Source organism: Bos indicus x Bos taurus, chromosome 13, assembly GCF_003369695.1.
Source record: "Bos indicus x Bos taurus breed Angus x Brahman F1 hybrid chromosome 13, Bos_hybrid_MaternalHap_v2.0, whole genome shotgun sequence".
In the NCBI taxonomy this organism is placed as follows: domain Eukaryota; kingdom Metazoa; phylum Chordata; class Mammalia; order Artiodactyla; family Bovidae; genus Bos; species Bos indicus x Bos taurus.
In genome coordinates, this window is record NC_040088.1 from 71354136 (window position 1) to 71374955 (window position 20820).

The following is a 20820-nucleotide window of genomic DNA, read 5'->3' on the forward strand; positions in this document are numbered from 1 at the left end:
GTGAACCGGGAAATGGGAGACTAGTGGGACCTGTGTCCACTCTCCAAATTCCTGAGCTCACCTGGTCAGCAGATGAGAACCCATCACATACCCGGCCTGGGGTTCAGTGGCATTTGGGTCAAGTGCAGAAGTCCTGCTGTGGAAACGGCAGGACAGGTGATTGAGAATGTGGCCACATGCGCTTCCTGGGGTAAAGCAAGTTCCCTCAGATTTCTCAGCGTCCGGGGGAGCATGTGATGAGCACCTCCCAGGGTCCCCTAGTCCAGCCTGGTGCTCCTATAGATAGGAGTTCTGTGTAACTCTTTCAGAACAGCTGCTGAGCACCACCCTGCAATTAATCTCATCCCCACCCAGGGGCAGGTGGGCAGCACCTTTGATGAAGTTCAAGGTGGTGGTTTAGTCGCTAAGTTGTATCCGACTTTTGCGACCCCATGGACTGTAGCCCCCCAGGCTCCTCTCCAGGCCAGAATACTGGAGTGGGTTGCCATTTTCTTCTCCAGGGGATCTTTCCAACCCAGGGATCAAACCTGGGTCTCCTGCATTGTAGGCGGCTTCTTTACCACCTGAGCTACAAGGGAAGGACAGCATCTAAATCAAATGAGGGATGAGGGAACAGCAAGGTGTCCTAGAGGAGACGAAGCTTGAACTACATCTTGAAAGTAACCAAGCCAGGCAGTAAGGAGAAAACAAGGTATCATAGTAACAGTGCCATCAAGTGGACCCTTCCTACATGCCACGCACTGCACAAGCAGTTTACACATATGGTCACCTAACTTCACAGAACTGTCACATTTCTCCCTTACTAGCGTGTCCCATGGGAGCAGGGATTTTTTTCCCCCCGACCTCTGTATCCCCAGTGCCTGGTAAACAGAATGGGGTCAATCAATCCTTCCCTTCCCATGGTCGCCAAGTATTCATCAAAATGTTTAAATCCATAAATCCAACCAGACTAACTATCCAGTGTCACATAGGAAACCAAAGAAAAGGTTTAAAAAAAAAAAAAAAAAAAAAAGAGTGCTTGTAGACATTCATGCACATACTCAGCAGAATCTGAAATGCTTTCCCCAATAACTATAGAACTAAAACCTCTTCCAAGGAAACATTTGAGTAATAACCCAACAATTTCCAAAGTTACTCCTCCAGAAAGAAGCACTTACTGAGATAACAGAAGATGGCTGACTATCCTTTGTACTTTGTCCAAAGGTTTAAAAAAGCATCACAGTAAGAATGCCAAAAACGTGGTTTTACTTATAGCATGCGAAGTATTTTTAAACTGATTCCACCTCCATTTTGTCTTTATTCAAAACAAGCCTAGGGAAGAGCATTAGACAGAGCTAGTGCAGCTACTCCAGTGCCGGCCACACAGAGCGAGAGATGTTTTAATGAGATGTTGTATAGATAAAACATTTGGAGTTCTTTAAAAGCCAAACTAGAAATAAACGTGTAACTATGTGGAAAAGCTTCATGTTTAAAATCTAAGTGAACCCCAGTTATGGATGAGTGTAGGAAGCGGCCTCATCCAGGTAATTCTTAATGCTCCTGCCTGCGAAGCCAGTGGTTTCACAGAACTTGCCCCCTTGACCGCTGATACTGGTCCAGGGATGGATGCTGTGCCAAGTGGAGCCAGCAAGTAAAACGGCAATGAGGGCTGGGAAACAGGGTTGAGAGAATTGAGTTTTGAAACTTTATTAAGTCTTTTTCTTTTCAAATATGAATGACTCTCAGCTGAATTTTAGCAAGAGTGATTACAGTCACACCTTCTGGATTGTCTCAGTCAACCTTGGAATGAACACCTGAAAGAAATTGAAAACAATGGTTCTCACGATTCCCTTCTGAGCTGCCTGTCTTACAGCGGCGTTTATCAACCCTGCTGCACACCCTCAGGTAACAACATAAACACCACCCAGACCAGATGGTGCTGCGCCAGCATTTTCCATTGTAACTGGTTCAAGCCTCTTCTAAACATGTTTATTCGATCAGATTCCATGGGCTACTTTCTGTACTGACCCCAAGGTAAGCTGACTCAGGCACCCAAGAAAACAATGCAAGTAACAGATGCTAAAACGAAAGCAACGATACAAGTGAAATGCAAACAAAATCGTCTCTAAGACTATAAAGAACAAAGATACCCGTGGAAGATACTGATTTACCCATTTAATAGGTTTCCAAAATCCACACCAAATAAAACACAACCACACCAAATCGAAATTACAACACTTTATTGCAGCATCGGCAAAGGTCAGATTTCTGAAGCTGGTGAAGATCGGGCAGCATTTCCATGTGAAATGTTACAACTTTACAGTTTTGTTTCTTATTTAATTCTACATGCAGAAACTAAAATATGGTGAAAGAAAAAATGCAAAACATCTAGAAAAAAAGATGTAATCAAGTTGTAGCTTACAGATGTGCTTGCTCTTCAACTAAATTCACTATGCCTACTGGAAAGCAAACGAAAGACAACTATCCTAATAAATTAACAGATTGGCCAGAAACAGACTAAGAACTCTCATTTCTATGTAGTGGGGGGAAAACAAAACAAAACAAAAACAAAAGCAAAATAAAAGCTCTACTGTTTCCATACTTTGTTTAGAGACAGAGGCTGTAAACCCATGAAGGTCAACAAAATCTCCGGATCCCCTTCTCGCTGTCCTTCGTCCATCTTCTGTGGTGTCTGCCTGGCACGCTGTTTGTTTTCAATGATACTTACAATGGGCTCGACCATCCCTGTTCTGAGGCTGGTGTCAGACTCCCCTAAGCCATCTGGGTGCATGCTGTGTGTACTAATCGTCCTCACATTTTCCCTTTACCCTGATAGGCAATGTTGTATTACTGACTCTGATGGATAAAACTGATTTTTCTCCCCCATCCCTTGTTCCTCATGAAAGAGATTCCTAAACAAAAGCCTTCCTGGTGGATTATCTGGTACCTGGATATCTTTCATCATTTTGCTGTCCTGCATGTAAGTTTTCACTAGAAGATTTTACTGCTTGCTCTATACTTTTCTACTGTAGTTCTGGAGCCCCCAAATGTATCTTCTTTCAACATAGGATGTTCAATTCAGAGACACTGAAACTCAAATCAAGTTTAAACTCAAGTTCATTTCCCCCATACCATTACCATTACAACTGTCTCTTCTCCGGCTCAGTCATCTCACTGACGCTCTTCCTGGTGTAACTGCTCAGGAGTCAAGTCAACCACCTCATTTCTTGACTGCCATTCTCAAGAGAAGATGAACCCTCACGTGATTTCCATTACAAAAGGCCTTTTCCGCCTTGTCTGGAAGCGTCGGCTTGTTCCGGTGTTGGCAGAGGCTGCTGTTTCTGCCTCATGGCCCCAGCCTGTCCCAGGTTTAGATTCGCAACTCTCTAGACCGACATGCTGAGATGTGTCCACTGCTCTCATTCAATTGCTGGAGGACTCCACTATCCACAACATCAGATACAGGACCTAATGAAATGACACGTGCTGCTGGATCAACGTCTCCTAGAGGCACAAACAGGGCAATGTTAAAGAACCAGGACTGAGGATGCCCCTCCAGCAAGAAAATGCCCCCTGAGCACCACCAGCCACTGTTCACTGACTACAGAGAAGTCAGTGCTTTTTAAAAAGGGTACAGATTCCTACCGAAGAAACAAGAGGGGCAGAGGGACACTGAACAGGGCAATTCTGACAGTGATGGGGAGGGTGGGCCTGTCAGCTTTCCTATAAGTACTTTCTAAGATGCTGAAAACTCATGGTGTCGCAGCTGAACTGCGTAACCCCCAAATTTATGTGCTGAAGTCTAACTTCTGAACCTCAGAATGCAACCTTATTTGGAGAAAGGGTCACTGCAGATGTAATTAGTTAAGAGGAGGCCAGACTGGAATCAGATGAGCCCCTAATCCAGTATGACTGTGTCCTCGTAACAGGACATCTGGACAGACACACACCTGAGGAGAACCCCACATGAAGAGGAAGGCAGGGATCAGAAGGTGCTGCAGAAGCCAGGAGTGCCAGGGGCTGCTGGCAAACCACCAGGAGCCAGGAGGGAGCTGGGAGCAGACTGTCCCTCTCAGCCCTCAGAAAGAAGCGACCCTGCCTTGACTTTGGATTCCGGCCTCCAGAGTGTGAGATGCGAGTTCTGTTGTGTGAATCACACCGTGTACTATGCTATCTTTCGGCAGCTCTAGCAAATTAACACAGGTTGCCTACACAAGGCCAGTTGCATTAGCAAGAAACTTCCAAAGACTAAAATGCAAATAAGGAAAAGTCTATCTTCAGTTGGATACATCTGCAAGTTGTACAGAACTGAACAGAATGGGAAAAGGTCAGTAACAGGAGTACCCCCTGAGAGAAAGAAACAGTCTCTCTCTTGATGTCAAGACAAAGCAATGGTCTAAAACAGAATATTTTAGACAAATGCAGTGAATAAAGGAAAAGTGTTCAGTCTTTGATAAGTGAGACACACCTGCCATATAATCTCTCACTATATATAATCACTCTGAGAGTAGTCCACACTCCAGCAGCTTTGACATCACCTGACAGCTTGTTAGAAACTAATCAGAACCAGTAGTTTAATGAGAGTCAAGATGGTTAAAATGTGTATTTTAAAGTTTGAGGAGCAATGGTATAATCCACACGAATTCACAGAGTGTAAACTGTACTTGCAAAAGATGCTATTGTTGTTCAGTTGCTAAGTCATGTCAGACTCTCTGCAACCCCATGGACTGCAGCACGCCAGGCTTTCCTGTCCTTCACTATCTCCTAGAGTTTGCTCAAACTCATGTCCACTGAGTCAGTAATGCCATCTAACCATCTCATCTTCTGGTGCCCCCTTTTCCTCCTGCCCTCAATCTTTCCCATAATGCTGTGTTTCACAGTTTTTTCAACACTAGCAGAGTGGAAAGCAACCCTGTACTGCCTTACAAAACACGTGGGTAACTGTATTACTTAGAGTGCTATTGCCATCTTAATTCATTCGCAAAACGCTTATACTTTGTTAGAACATTAATACCCAGGGAGAAGGGCTGAAATTTTAACTTACAGCCTATTTCAATCCTGATTAGAAAATATAAAAATCATTACAATTAATGTCTGAGAGCCTTATCAAAATCTAGAGATAAGAAAAACTTAAAACCGCGTTAATAACCAGGTTTCTAGTAAATTTCCCTTCATCTGCCATACAATGTCAACAATATTAATAACTTTTAAAAGAGTACAAGCCAAGTTAGGAGTCAACTGAAAACAGTTCTTTAGACCTCACAGAATTTCTTCTGCCTCCTTCTATAGGAATTCAGCACCAGGTAGCCGAGGACCATGGCTCTAGATAAGCAGCTTCCCAATGAGTCTGGCCCAGTGTTAAAAACAGAAGAAAATAAAGAGGAGCCAAACCACCAAAAGACACCACCCCATCAGCTAATGTTCTTCCACATGACTACACTTCACTTAAATTTAAGTTTAAAAAACACATGGTACTTGAAAGGCTCAGAAACTCATTTTTACGCCTCCCCAGTATTCATCCATACCTGCATTTTGAGAGCTCTGGCTTTATAAATACCACAAAACCATGAGACCTTACAGAGGGTCATTTTTAAAGAGCACTGTACAAGTTAGGATTTTACTTTCCAAATCAGTATTTTAGGAAGAGATTTAAAATAGGTAAAGGAAGTAGCTGAAGAATTGGAGTCTCATAAAATTAGGAAAACAAAAGGGAATGAGTGCTGGGTAGCATAACATAGGAAGAAAGCTGATTAAACGATTAAACACAGATTATTTTTTTTGAAGTTTCTCTGTCCATTCAACAAACATTTACTGGGGATCTACTACATGCTAGGCACCAAAAGCTGTGTAGGAGACAATATGGAAAGCAAGACAAGGCTTCCTGGATCGTCAATTTTCTGGGGGACGGAGACAGACTGGCAGGTGATGAAGCACTGTAAGGTTTGGGGAAGCACCGTGACTCAGGGCACCAAGGTGAGACTCCTGAGTATCAAGGTAAGACCAGACAGAGAAGCAAGAGTTATCCAGAGGAAGAGCCCAAGAGGGTTCCAAACAGAGAGAGGCAAAGACAGTGAAACTAGGAGAACTAAGAGGCCAGCTGGGTGGGGAGGAGGGCAAAGAACAGCAGGAGAGAAAGCCAGTAAATAGAGTGCACCCTATCATCCAGGGTCATGTTATGAAGTGAGGAGCTGGGACTTTATCCCACAAGCCATGAGTAACCCTGAAGGATGTGAGAACTCCGTGACAAACCAATTTCCTAAACTGAAATTAGATTAGAGTTGTCTGAGCATATGTGAAGTGACAGTCACTCAGTCATGTCCCACTCTGCAACACCATGGACTATACAGTCCATGGAATTCTCCAGGCCAGAATACTGGAGTGGGTAGCCTTTCCTTTCTCCAGGGGATCTTCCCAACCCAGGGATCAAACCCAGGTCTCCCACACTGCAGGCAGATTATTTACCAGCTGAGCCACAAGGGAAGCCCAAGAATACTGGAGTGGGTAGCCTATCCCTTCTCCAGCGGATCTTCCAGACCCAGGAATCGAACTGGGGTCTCCTGCATTGCAGGTGGATTTTGTACCAACTGAGCTATCAGGGCCTGAGCATATAGTTCAAAGTAAAATGGTAGCAGGAACACAAATATTCTTAGTGAGTAAAGACACAGGATGAACATCTGCATTTTCTGCAGTGCTACTACTCCAGCAGTGGACCATTTCTGCAACCCCAGCACCTCTCTCCTACACCTGCTCGCCTACTCCCAACAACACGTTGATACCTGATGGCTCTGACAGCCTCAGTCTAAACACTAATACTCCGAGGCAGACCTGTAAGAGCAGCAAAGACTATGTCACTTTTGATAATAACCCAAACACAAGACAGAGAACGAAATTGATGGGGAAGGGTCTTCAGATCAGATCCTGTTAAACTTTCAACAATTTTGTTCCTTAAAAACAAGATGAGTGAGGTCTTATTAGGGAATATCTTCTATGTGAAATACCTTACAGTTTTAGTTATTTCACATCAGGCAACTCAAGTTTAAGAAGAACTGGCATGGGTCTCAGCAGGATATTTTATAATTTAAAAACAAACAAAATACCCCCAAAAAAACTCAATCTGCATGCCTCAAAGTCTAACAACAGGTTTTGAGTTTTTATAAACATTATGATTACTTAACACTGGCTTAAGAAATTCTAACAAAAAGCCTGTGACTTCTCTCCAATCAATCAATAACTAGTCCTCTCTATAAATGCAAAAGAGAAAATTTTTAAAAATCCAAAAAAGTCAAAGAAAATGAAAACCAATACTGGTATGACTAAAATCAAGATTTTATAAAACAAACCAAAAAATAGGTAACTATTTTATAAACAGGTTTTTTTTTTCCCTCAAATATCTACAACTCAAAGACTTTTCTATTGTGCTAATCCTTGGGCCTTTATCATTAGGTATAATCCAGAACTATCTAACTTACTCACAACAGACACCATGAAAAAGAACTAGCTAAGGCAGAAACAAGCGAGATCGTCATACCTCCCACCAGTCTTAAAGATTAGATCCGCATTAGGCGCTCCCTTTGGGTGTTGGTAACGAGGCCGCCGCTCCCGATTGGTGTTTGCTGGAGCTGGGCGTTGGGCAAGAGACTGCAGCATCTCTGTAGTTAGGAGCAAAACAGAAAAGGCATTAACATTGGTAAATGTACTTCTCTCAATAAGTAAATAAAGGGAGATAAATTTATTAGTTCTGTCAGGTAGCTAACTAAAGAAAAATCACCATTATATGGACTAAAATAATTGAGAAGTACTGGAAGAGCAATCAAGAGAGGAGATATGCTCTTGTGTACCATATAACACCATGCTCCCTTACAGTCAATGGGGCCACAACTGTGTCTTGTGAGGCAGTGAAACAGTGTAAGAAGCAATAGAGTACAACAGCTGAGAGCATGGTGTTTGGAGCTAAGCAATATTAGATTAGATCCCAGCTCTGCCACATACTACTAGCTATGGGGCTTTTGGCTCAGTTTCCCTAAATATAAAATTTCATTTATCTCATGGAATTATTGTGAGGATTAAAAGCTGTGATCAAATACATAAGCATCTGGCCATAATAAGCACTTCTACTGAGTGTTAGCTACCATTATTTTATTATTAAGAACCCTGAGTACTGGGAATTCCCTGGTGGTCCAGTGGCTAGGACTCCATGCTTCCATTGCAGGGGACATGGGTTCGATACCCAGTCAAGGAACTAAGATCCCGCATGACTTTAGTCATGACCAAATAAATAAATAAACACGATTATTTTTTAAAAATTGGCATCAACCAAAAGAGAAGATTCTAAAAGTGGGATTTAAAGATAGAAAACCAAATATTTATTTATACAACAATCTCTTGCATAAAAAGCAGTTTTGTGAGTACAACACTATATAAAAGCCATGTTATGGCTCTGAGGGCCTTTTAAGGTGTCTGTGGACTCCATATGTAAAGTTTAGCTAATCCAAGTGTGCTGAGTATGTCTGTATAAAACTGGAATCCTAACTTGATGCACTCAAATCTGGAAGGAAGAGAGTCCTCAAGACCAGGATTCCCAAACAGACAAGAGATGATATTTGCTGAATAATAATTTGCTCACAGTTGACTGGCAACACAAGGCAATTAAAACTTGGTACTATCTCACCTGCAATCCAGCTCTTACAGTATGGAATCTAACTGAATTACAAGGGAAGCAAAATATGATAAACATTACATTAGTCTTATTTTATAAATAAGTGAAAGAAAAATAAAGACAGAAAGGAATATAAAAGACAATCAACTTCTCAGGCTAAATATAAACAAACATGACATGAAAAGGAGCAGAATAATAGCTTTGATGTTCTGTATTTTAAAAACCCAAAAGGCATCACGATTTTCCACTTCTGTCTTGGAAACAATGTGATACCTTGATAATCTTCTTGTTCTTGCCGTTCATTGATATCTAGTGTGAGCTTTTTCATTCTCATCCTCTCTTCTTGTTCTGCTTGTTGCTGGTTCCAGTGATTTGCAGCAAGTTGGGAAGACATGGGTACATTAAGGATCTTAAACTGAGAAAAAAAAGTAAAGAAACCACAAATGGCTTGAGAAAATCAAGAAACAAAGATTTCAAATAAATCAGTGCATGCGTTTGTTCTCAGTCACTCCCAACTCGTTGTGACCCCATGGACTGCAGCCTGCCAGGCTCCTCTGCCCATGGGATTTCCCAGGCAAGAATACTGGAGTGGGTTGCCGTTTCCTTCTCCAGGGGATCTTTCCCAACACAGGGACTGAACCCAAGTCTCTTGTGTCTCCTGCACAGGCAGGTAGATTCTTTATCACTGAGCCATCTGGGAAGCCCAAATAAATAAGTAGAGCTAAATGAGGTTAGAAAATTAATTTTTCCTTTCCTAATAAGTCAATAAAGACAGTACCATCTCAAAACATAAGACAGACAATAGTGTTACTCTACTTAAGAGATAAACTCATGAGGGTTGCATAAGAAATGGAAGGCCATCAAGTTCAACGTCCATAAAAAGCAGACACTCCTCTTTTCTGCACCCTGTTTGGAAGCAACACATCTAAACAGGGGATCATTTTCCACTGTGTAGACCCTTTTACATATGGCTAATTGTCAGAAAGGGTCTTATACAGCAAGCTGTAATCTGCACCCTTTTCATTTCTACCCTCTGGACTATACAGAACAAATCTAGTCCACCTTTAGGATTATCAAGTCTTCATAGTCTAAAGATAGCTGTGATGCTGGAAAAGAGAAAGAGTTTAGCAACTGAACAATTAGTTATAGGGGAATAATTCTTATCTATGGAATGTTTTGTTTTTAGCAGGATGTTCCTGGTTCAGGATTGTTAACAACTATTAAACCAAAATAAATATCTTTTGCATTTGTTTAAAACAAAAAATTCTTTAAAACATTACATAATGGCTCTTTTACATTAAAACTTTTGCTTTAATAAGACATTTTCTTTCAGTTTATTATTCTAATTCATAGACATTTGAATCTAGAAAGAAATCATCAACAGTATTTTCCTTTCTTTTCAACTACTTCCTTTACTGGTACAAATTTTTCTTTTCCTACTGACTACAGAAGAAAGTTATTTCTGGGCACAAATTTGGTGCACAAAGAGATCTTTCACTTAAGAACTAAAGATTCCTATAAGGCTACGCATTTCACATTTCTAGAAAAACCGTTGCACCAGAAGAACCAACACCCAAAAGTCAAATAAAGAAATAAAAATCAGAACAAAATATACTTTCTTCTTCAGACCACAAAACAACAGCGATGTTTCTTCAAATAATGTTCCTAAAATTGAACATATTCCAAAATTCCAAATAATGTTTATGAGTTGAAACTTTACTTAATAACCAAGTACTCTGAGCTCTCATTTCATGTTTGCTAACATTTTAAAAATAAAGTTCAATAAAAATGTTTCCTTAAACAAAATTTCACGTTTTAAGAAGTAAGGACTTCACTCCTTATTCTGAAGTTATATGGGTTACACAGTATATAATCTATCTACTTTGAACAAAAAAATATTTCTGTTAAAATACAGACACATAGTCTTACTTTGACCCATAGAATTTAGAATTCAGGACTACTGAAATGAATTTACTTTTCAAAGCTCAAAAGTTTCTGAAGGTAGGTTTTAATTTTATGCCTACACATTCTGAAAAGATCAAAAGGGTGTGCAAACTGACACAGGTCATGAATTTTTCATATGTGCCTCATGAAACAGAGGGATGAATGAAGAAAATTGATTATTTATTGTTGTATAAGTTGATCGTCCCCCTTCATGGATCACTGCCTTGTTGTGGTGAAGGGGCTTGCATAACTCAATAAAGCTATGAGCCACGCCATGCAGGGCCACCCGAGACAGACAGGTCATAGCAGAGGGTTCTGACAAAACGTGATCCACTGGAGGAGGGAATGGCAAACCTGGTTATACCTGGTTATACCCAGGTTATACCACCTAGTATACCTGCTGAGAACCTCATGAACTGTATAAAAGGCCAAAAAGATAGGACACCAAAAGATAAGTCCCCCAGGTCTGAAGATGTCCAATACGCTGTTGGGGAAGAGCGGAGAATTACCAACAGCCCCAGAATGAATGAAGCAGTTGGGCCAAAGCGGATACGATACTCAGTTGTGGATGTGTCTGGTGATAAAAGTAAAATCTGATGCTGCAAAGAACAGTATTGTATAGGAACCTGGAATGTTAGGTCCATGAATCAAGGAAAATTGGACGTGGTTAAGGAGATGTTAAGAATAAACACAGACATCCTATGAATCAGCGAACTAAAATGGATGAGAATGGACTAATTTAATTCAGATGACCATCATATCTACTACTGTGGGCAAGAATCCCATAGAAGAAACGGAGTAGCCCTCATAATCAACAAGAGTCCGAAACAATGTACTTGGGTACAACCTCAAAAATGACAATAATCTCGGTTCATTTCCAAGGCAAGCCATTCAACATCACAGTAATCCAAGTCTATGCCCCTACCACTGATGCTGAAGAAGCTGAAGTTGATCAGTTCTATGAAGATCTAGAAGACTTCCTAGAACTAACACCTAAAACAGGTATTCTATTCATCACTGGAGATTGGAATGCAAAAGTAGGAAGTCAAGACATACTTGGAGTAATAGGTAAGTTTGGCTTTGGAGAAGAAAACGAAGCAAGGCAAAGCTTAACTGAATTCTGCCAAAAGAATGCACTAGTCATAGTAAATACCCTTTTTTAACAATACAAGAGATGACTTTACACATGGACATCACCAAATGGTCAATAGCAAAGTCAAACTGATTACATTCTGTGTAGCTGAAGATGGAGAAGCTGTATACAATCAGCAAAAACAAGACCTGGAGCTGACTTTGGCTCAGATCATCAGCTTGCCACAGCAAAACTCAGGCTTAAACTAAAGAAAACTGGGAAAAACAATAGGCCAGCCAAGTATAACTTAAGTCAAATCTTGTATGAATTCACAGTAGAGGTAATGAACAGATTCAAGGGACTAGATCTTGTTAACAGTGTGCCTGAAGAACTATGGACAGAGGTTGTAATATTGTACAGGAGGTGGCAAACAAAATCACCCCAAACAAAAAGAAAAGCAAGAAGGCAAAGTGGTTATCTGAGGAGGTTTTACAAATAGTGGAAAAACAAAGAAACAAAAAGCAAGGGAGAGAGGGAAAGGTACATCCAATTAAAAGCAGAGTTCCAAAAAATAGCTAGAAGAGATAAGAAGGCCTTCTTCAATGAACAATGTTTAATAACAGAAGAATACAACCAAAGGAAAAGATGTAGATATCTCTTCAGAAAAAGTGGAAACAGCAAGGGAGCATTCTGCCCAAAGATGGGCACAATAAAGGATAAAAATGGTAGAGACCTAGTAGATGCTGAAGAGATCAAGAAGAGATGGAAAGAATACATGGAAGAGCTGTATAAAAAAGATCTTAATGAACTGAATTACTATGATGGTGTGGTTAGTCACCCAGAGCCAGACATTCTAGAGTGGGAAGTCAAGTGGGCCTTAAGAAGCACTACTGTTAATAAATCCAGTGGATATGATGAAATTCTAGCAGAACTATTCAAAGCCCTAAAGGATGATGCCATCAAGGTTTTACATTTATTACATGAGCAAATCTGGAAGACCCAGCAGTAGCCACAGGACTGGAAAAGATTAATCCTTATCCCAATCTCCAAGAAGGGTAGTACCAAACAATGTGCTAACCATCAGATAATTGCACTCATCTCTCATGCTAGTAAGGTCATGCCTAAAATCTTACATGCTAGGCTTCAGAATTATGCAAATGAAGAACTTCCAGATGTCCAAGCTGGGGTTAGAAAAGGATGAGAAATAAGAGATAAAATCACCAATATTTACTGAAATAGAGAAAGCAAGGGAATTTCAGAAAAACATCTGTTTCATCGACAACGCTGAAGTCTTTGACTATGGATTACGGCAAACTGTGGAAGCCCTTAGAGAGATGGGAATACAGACCATTTTACCTGTCTCTTGAGAAACCTGCATGTGGTTAAGCAGCAACAGCTAGAACCCTGTATGGAACAACTGATCCATACAAGATCGAGAAAGGAGTACGACAGGGCTGTCTGCTCTCACCCTGTTTGTTTAACCATACACTGAACACATCATGAGAGATGCCGGGCTGGATGAATTACAAGCTGGAATTAAAAGATAGGCAGGAGAAACATCAACAACCTCGGATATGCAGATGATACCACTCTAATGGCAGAAAGCGAAGAGGAACTAAAGAGCCTCTTGATGAGAGTGAAAGAGCCACCTTAAGAGTAAATATTAAACTAAGATCATGGCATCTGGCCCCATTACCGCATGGCAAACAGAAGGGGAAAAGGTGGAAGTAGTGACAGATTTCCTCTTCTTGGTCTCCAAAATCACTGCGGACAGTGATTGCAGCCACAGAACCAGAAGACAATTGCTTCTTGGCAGGAAAATGGTGACAAACCTAGACAGTCTGTTGATAAGCAGAGACATTACTCTGATGACAAAGGTCCATAGTCAAGGCTATCATTGTCTCAGTGGTCACATACGGTTGAGAGAGCTGGACTGTAAAGAAGGAAGAATGCCAAAGAATTGATACCTTTGAACTGTGGTGCTGGAGAAGACTCCTGAAAGTCACTTGAACAGCAAGAAAATCAAATCAGTCAATCTTAAGGGAGATCAACACTGAACATTCACTGGAAGGACTGATAATGAAGCTGAACCTCCAATACTTTGGTCATCTGATGTGAACAGACAACTCATTGGAAAAGTCCCTAATGCTGGGAAACATGGAGTGCAGAAGAAGAGGGCATCAGAGGATGAGACAGCTGGACGCCATCACCGATGTAATGAGTATGAACTTGGGCAAACTCCAGGAGATGGTGAGGGACATGGAGGCCTGGTGTGCTGCAGTCCATGGGGTAACAAAGAGTCGGACACAACTGGGTGACTCAACAAGTTGATCTTCACAGAAATATATTCCTAAAGCTCCTTTTAAACAAGAAAAATCAAGACTCAGTAAATGTGTCAATGTAGCAAAGAAAGTTCAGGAGCTGTATAGGAATAGGAACCAATTCCCATGTGATAGTTCAGCCTATGGAACTGAAGTTGCCATGTACTGCCCTTGACAATTATTAAAAAAAAAAAAAAGGGAAAAGTCTACTCAGAGAACTAAGTTATCCCTAGAAAAGAAAAGCAGAAACTCTGGACTTCGAGAATTCTGGGGGCCATGGTGAACCAGCAGTTCCAAGTGCTGGGAAGAGTAGTTTTACAAAGACTCCAGCACCAAGTCTAGGGTCTTGATCAAAAACAAACCCTTATTTTTCTAGGTACTGGGTGGAAGATGAGGGAGAGGGGAAATGTCAGGGCTCAACTCTGGCCTGAAGGTGAGAAAGTGGGGAGCTTTTGTAAAACCTTGATAACCTTAAAGTCTAGGACGGAGGAAAGTCCTGTTGACTTTATGGAATTATGAAGAATATCTGACAAAGACCCAGCAGTGCTCAGAAGCGAAGTCAAGTTAACTATTTACACGTGAGTCATGATGGAAAGCCTGTTCCCAGCCCTCCATTATGTGATCCTAACTGGTACTCAGCTTTCACATCTCAAGACTTATTTGCACCACAGCAAAATGATGATATGCTCTGCAACTTTGATCTTTTGAGTAACAAGAAATTACCTGACAAAGCAGAGATAAAAGATGAAGGTAGGCACCATCTCCTTGAGCCTGTTCCGGAAGGGAGGGAACAGAATGTCCCTCGCGTCACAGAGGATATTCCCGGCCTTCCTTGGTCACCCTCTACAACAGCAGTCTCCCTCTCATCACCTCCTCCCCACTTCAGTCTCCTATCCACTTAACTTGCTTTATTTTCCAACAGAGCATTGTCCTCAACCTGACATTATTTCTTGTTTGCCTCTCAATACTAGAATGAAAGCTCCGAAGAGAGGAGGGACTTGGTTGACTGCTATATTTCTGCACGTGGAACAGTGCCTGGTACATAACACGTCAACAATAAGTGTAGCTGTTAAATGACAATTTAAACGAACGTGGGAACCAGGTATCAGACTGGTCTGACAAGCTGTTCTAGCCACCATATTCATAGATGCTTCTGTTAATTATAAGATGCACCATTATTTCACATACCACTAAAACAGAAAAAAATGCTGTCAATTATCCTAAGATTCCATCAACTCTAAGAGGCAGCTTGAACTCAGAAATAATTAAGTATGAATTTTTTTTTTTTTTTAAACAGAACTAGTAATAAATGATGTATCCTCGAGTTAGATCTGGGAGCCGGGCTCCATTTCCTTCAGGGCACTTTCCACAATCAGCAAGTATAATATTATGCTTGTCTCTCTCCCTCAGCTGGTGTGTGCTCACATGGCCAGGGGCTACATCCTGTTCATCACCATTGCCTTACACTTGGGCGGGTATTTGGCAGAGCAGACAAATAATATTTGAGGACTGAATGTATGAATCAAAGTGATAGCTTAGTAGACAGGGGAATGATTGTGAGGGCCATCTGTGAGATAAGGAAAAGAAGAGGAGGTGGTTTAAGGAGAATGGAGGAGAAGGATCAGGGGTCAGAAAACAATGTTTTTTTATTTTTTTCCCAAAAGCCATTTGGCAAGTGAGCATTTTTTTTTTTTCAAGATTATCTGCCATCACCCTCCCTTCCTTTCTCACTGTGAGCTTACTGATAAAACTTTCCTACTGAAAGTCAGTATGTGTATCTTCTAACAAATGCATATGACTTAAATTTTAAATGTTCTTTCCATTAAAAAACACCCATCTATTTGATGGAAGTTACATGTGTCTTCTGTGCACATAACAGATAAAATTATTTCTACCACTGAATACCAGTCTTTTCCCCCTGTAAGCAAAAACCTATAAAACAAAGTTACCACTTACACTTGGGAACTACCAATGAACGGGGAATACACTGTGGACAGATTCTCACCTGTTGCTTATTGCCTTTTCGGGTTAACATGACAAATGGCATTGTGTCTGCAGACTCTGTCTCTCCCTCCCCACCACCAAGTGGGGGTCCTTTCCTCAGCTGGCTTTTGAGGTGCAAGGGAATGGCAACATCAAGTTGGTGCACTTTAACAGATTCGCCACTTCGTTGCTTAAAGACAGAAATGAAAAAAATGTGAATAGCCCAATAAATTGTAATTCCTTCAGTGCTATATATCTTAGAACAATCATTAGACCCAAGTAATCTTTCTGAAACCAGAGTCGTCCCCCACCTCCACACATCCCTTGGAACCAAACAATTTGGCTCCTGCTGATGGGTCAGGTCTCTCCCAAACTCAAACACACAGTGCTGCAGGTTCTACTGTCCTGTTTGAGTACACTGGGCCCTTTCATTCACCCTCAGAGCACACACCTTCCTTTGTAATTATCATGGGCCACAACCGCCTCCTTATCTATGAGCACCCCTACCTGACCGATGGGTTCATCACTGTGCCCCTTCTCTGGTGTTTCCTGCTGTGAGCACATGCAGTCAGAGCTCAGTATTTAAGAGCGAACAGATAACTTCCTACTTGTTAATATCAATTCTTTTTAACATTTACACTGGATTTATCAACAATTATTAAAACAAATCTTCACCGATGGATGACTTACTATGTGTTAAGCTTGGAGATACTAGTATTAAAAAGACAATCTCTAATCCTCAAAGAGCTCATAAGCTTGTTAAGTAAGAAAGAGAAATTAATTACGATTTATCTGAGTTGTGTATAACATGTACAATACAGTGACTACATACGACTAGTTGAGAGTGGGTGGGTGCTGAGATTTCACAAAAGGCTGAATGAAAACGGGACATTTGAGAACATTAAAGACTTCACAAGCCTTCTTCCAACCAGATGGTAAAAGAGCAGTTTGGGGGATACACAGAGAATTTAGACAGGGGAAGAACAGGTGCAAAAGCAAAGATGTGAAACAGCAGGTGCATTTAGGGAACTGCAAATAATTTTCTAAGTCTGAATGAATGGAGCACGAATGAGGAAAGCGCTGAACATGATACTTCAAAGCTAAGCAAGCAATGCTAAAAGGGCATGAAGGTATTAAAACTTCTTTACTGCCATTTAAATACTCTTTTGATTCAGGCACCATATTTGCAAGAGACTTGCAAATCAGCAAAACGGTAATAAAGGTGTAAGGTTTTATTGTTTTTGATTTCTTAGCTCCAACTGTTAGAATTTGGTTGAAGTTCTCCCAGGTTCATAAGATTATTTATAAAGACTTTTTAACTTAAAATTTGAAACAAGCATGTCAGAGGAATCTGGATATGTAAATTACCTTTCTTTTCTAATTATAAAATTAACATATTCTCTTCATAAACTAATACAAAAATATATTAGCAAATTTGTCCATACCAATTCCTACAGCTATCTCCCTCTGCCTGACTCTAACATGCAAGAACTATTAACAATGGGTCATGTCCTTCCAGATTTTTTCTTGCGTATATATATATGAAACATACATGTACGTGACATATACAACATAACACATATAAACAGGAGCAACCATGACAAATATTATTCTATGCTAAACATACATATTTCTTCTTCTTTTAGATTCTGTATCTTGGGCATCTAGTACAGAGCTAATTATTTTATTGGCCCTCTACTGACAGCTTAGACTTTTTTTTTCTATTACAATGTCACACTTTTCATGCTATTAAGGGTACACTTTTAGATCAAATGGCAAGTCATTCTGACAGGTTTACTAAATTTCTCTCTAAAAAAGGCTGGACTCACTTAACATTGACCAAGTATAGATGTTTACCTACACTTAACCACAACAGGTACCATCACTTTTTAAATCTTAATATTTTATGACCTGATAAAAAGGCCCTTCTTAGTTTGCTTATCATTTGATTATCAGTGAGCTTTAGCACTATATTCTTTCTAACAACAAAATGAGTCATTCATTTCTTCTCACTGGTTTGAACAATCTCTTTAGCTTAGTACAGATACTGACTCTTGTGTTGTGTCAGCTATAGATTTTTTTCTCCTGGTTAGTTATTTCTAAAGAGATTTCTATGGCATTTCGTGCTGGAAAGTAGTGTAACAAATGGTTGATAAGAGACTGCACCACTCACTACCCCTTTCACTTTAAACAAGTTTATTTTGTTGTTTTTTCCAAGCCTGTTTCTTTAACTGAAAAATGGGAATACGAACAGTATCTAACAGCTAAAGGCACTGTATGAAGAATAAACATAAAGTCAATGCAGTGCTCAACAGTTTTTACAATCTTTAAAATTATTTGAGAGATTTGCAATTAATTATAGGGTGGAAATTAAAAACAGAAATCCATTCTGTTGAAGATACCATTTTCCCTCACATGATTTGATATGTTAACTTCATCAAGATTAAACTGCCGTGTTCTAAGGTGTATTTTAGATTCTGGCAACTCATTCCAATATTCTTGCCTGGAAAATCCATGGACAGAGGAGCCTGGTGGGCTACAGTCCATGGGGTCTCAAAGAGTCACACATAACTGAGTACACAGGCAATGCAATGCAAGGTCTATTTTGGACCCTCCTCTGATTAATCTATCCATTCCTATACCAAACTATTGCTGTATATTTAAAATGTTTTATTATCTTGTGTGTCACACTTTATTTTCTACAAGTTTCTTAACTGTTCGGTTATTCTTTAAGAATTTAAGAACAATTTTATTAGGTTCATTCTACATCCATGTCCCTGTTTTTCTCTTCCTCCAACCCTCACCCTATCCCCCAAATTTCCCTGATGGGACAGAATGAGGACTGCATGAAATTTAAGGACATGATTTATGGAGAAATGATGTCTTTACAATACTGTGTCTTCCTATGATTTTTAGCAAAAGAAAAAAGTCTGTACAACTGTTCATTTTGGGTATCTGATAATGATTTAAAATCAGGGCCTAACAGTGGATGAAGTTTTCTCCTATACATAAACACAACTGCAAAAATGTGAATTCAAACTTCCCTCCTCTCTGATCACATCCTCTCACCTTTCCAGCTCACTTCTTAAGCACTCTCAATAAGTGATGACCACAGAACCACACCGAAATTTCCCATTCCTTTGACTTCATCAGCTTTTCCACCTTTTCTAAATGTTGGGGTTTGTTAGGGCTCAATCCTGAACCTGCTTCTCTTCTGTCTCCGCACTTTACATCTGGATGAGCCAGTTATTGCCATGGCTTTAAAAGTACTCTAACAACCGCTGTTTATGTTTCTCTTTTGCTCTCCAGACATTTACACTGATGCCTTCAAAGGCTCCTCAAACTTACCAAGTGTAACTCCTACTCGCACTCTCCTGTTTCTTAGAGACAAGCCAGTGATCCAAGCCACAAGACGGGGTGTCATCCTTGACTCCTTGGCCCCATATACTGCTACCTAATCAAGCACCAAATAAATCCAGTTCATTCTGCCTAAAAAGCTTTTCAAATCCAGACTTCTGTCCATGTGTCCTGCCACTCTCCTAGACAGATGACCATCATCTCTCAGCTAGGTTACCACCACAGCCTTCTAACCACACCCCTGGTTAGTCTCTCTGCTTTTAGTCCTGTCTCAGTAGACCAGGGTTTGATCTCTAGGTCAGGAAGATCCTCTGGAGAAGGGAAGGGAATGGCAAGCCACTCCAGTATTTTAGCCTGGATAATCTCGTGAACAGAGAACCTGGCAGGTTACAGTCTATAGGGTTTCAAAGAATCGGACACGACTGAGCGACTAACACACAATCTGAACCAGCTCTTTAAAGGACTGTGCCACTCCCAATTACCTGTCTCATGCTGTGACCCTCCCACAGACAGACTATGTTCTATTACTACTGGCGCCCTTTTTGAAGTTTTTCAAACAAGTACTTTTCTGCCCTGATCAGGACCTCTGACAGTTTTTACATTAATCCTAATTTTTCACCTAGATGGTTCCTTTGTACCTGTCTTGTCTAAAAGTCATGATCTCAGAGATGTCTTCTCTGATTATCTCATTTAAAAAAGGATCTTCCTTTACACTCTACCAAAGTATTCTGTTCCTTTGGTTCCTGAGACTAATGTATCTGAACTGCTATTTATACATTATCATAGCTTTTGGCCTTAGTAGCAACAATGAAAGTAAAATCCATCTTCTCTAGAGGATTATTCCATCAGCATGTACTCCATAATATCTTTTATCTTAAAAACACTCTTTCAACTGACTTTCTCTAGCCACATGCCCATTTTTCTCCCCTTTCTAGTAAAACCTTCTCAAGTCAGCTCTACCTGTATCCAGTATGTTCACTTCTCCCTTTTCCACTGAGCCCACTCCGTGGAGCTTTCAGCTACCACTCCAATGACAAAAGCCCTCAAATCACCAAAGGGCTTAACAATAGCTACAAATAGGGCTGAAGTAAACAGTTCATGGGATTTTACTCCTAACTACAGAAAAACATAAAACACAATTACCTAAATCACTGGAAGATGGAGCTTTTAATAAAATCTAGTATCTTAATATCATGAGTACTTTAAACATTTAATAACCAATATTCTTCCAGATATTTATATACAAGTTATTCAAATTATAAGTCAAACTAAAGAATTTACTAAATTAAATTTCCCCAAATTCTAATCTTCTATAGTTTGACTCCTAAACAAACTGCAAGTAAAGCGTCTTAGAAAGAGGAGAAAAGGCAGAGGGTGATACAATGAAATTACTCTGCTCCAAGTCTGATAACATTTATTTTTTCTATTCTATTTCAAAGAAGCATAGCAAATCAGGATGTAGGATGCCAGAAGTATTGGCAGCCTCAAACTGCCTAACTTAGGAAAAG

At 40.2% G+C, this 20820-nt stretch overlaps 1 protein-coding gene across 1 annotated transcript in view; it reads right to left on the reverse strand.

Moving 5' to 3' along the window:
* Positions 1–2366: 2366 nt before the first annotated feature.
* Positions 2367–20820, reverse strand: part of UPF2 (UPF2, regulator of nonsense mediated mRNA decay) — a 95670-nt gene continuing 77216 nt past the window's right edge. Inside the window, exons 19-22 of the mRNA XM_027560211.1 lie at positions 15978–16145; positions 8909–9050; positions 7508–7628; positions 2367–3483 (exon numbers count right to left, since the gene is read on the reverse strand). Coding sequence (XP_027416012.1) covers positions 3474–3483; positions 7508–7628; positions 8909–9050; positions 15978–16145 — 441 coding nt within the window. The 3' untranslated portion in view covers positions 2367–3473. The remainder of the gene's footprint in view (positions 3484–7507; positions 7629–8908; positions 9051–15977; positions 16146–20820) is intronic.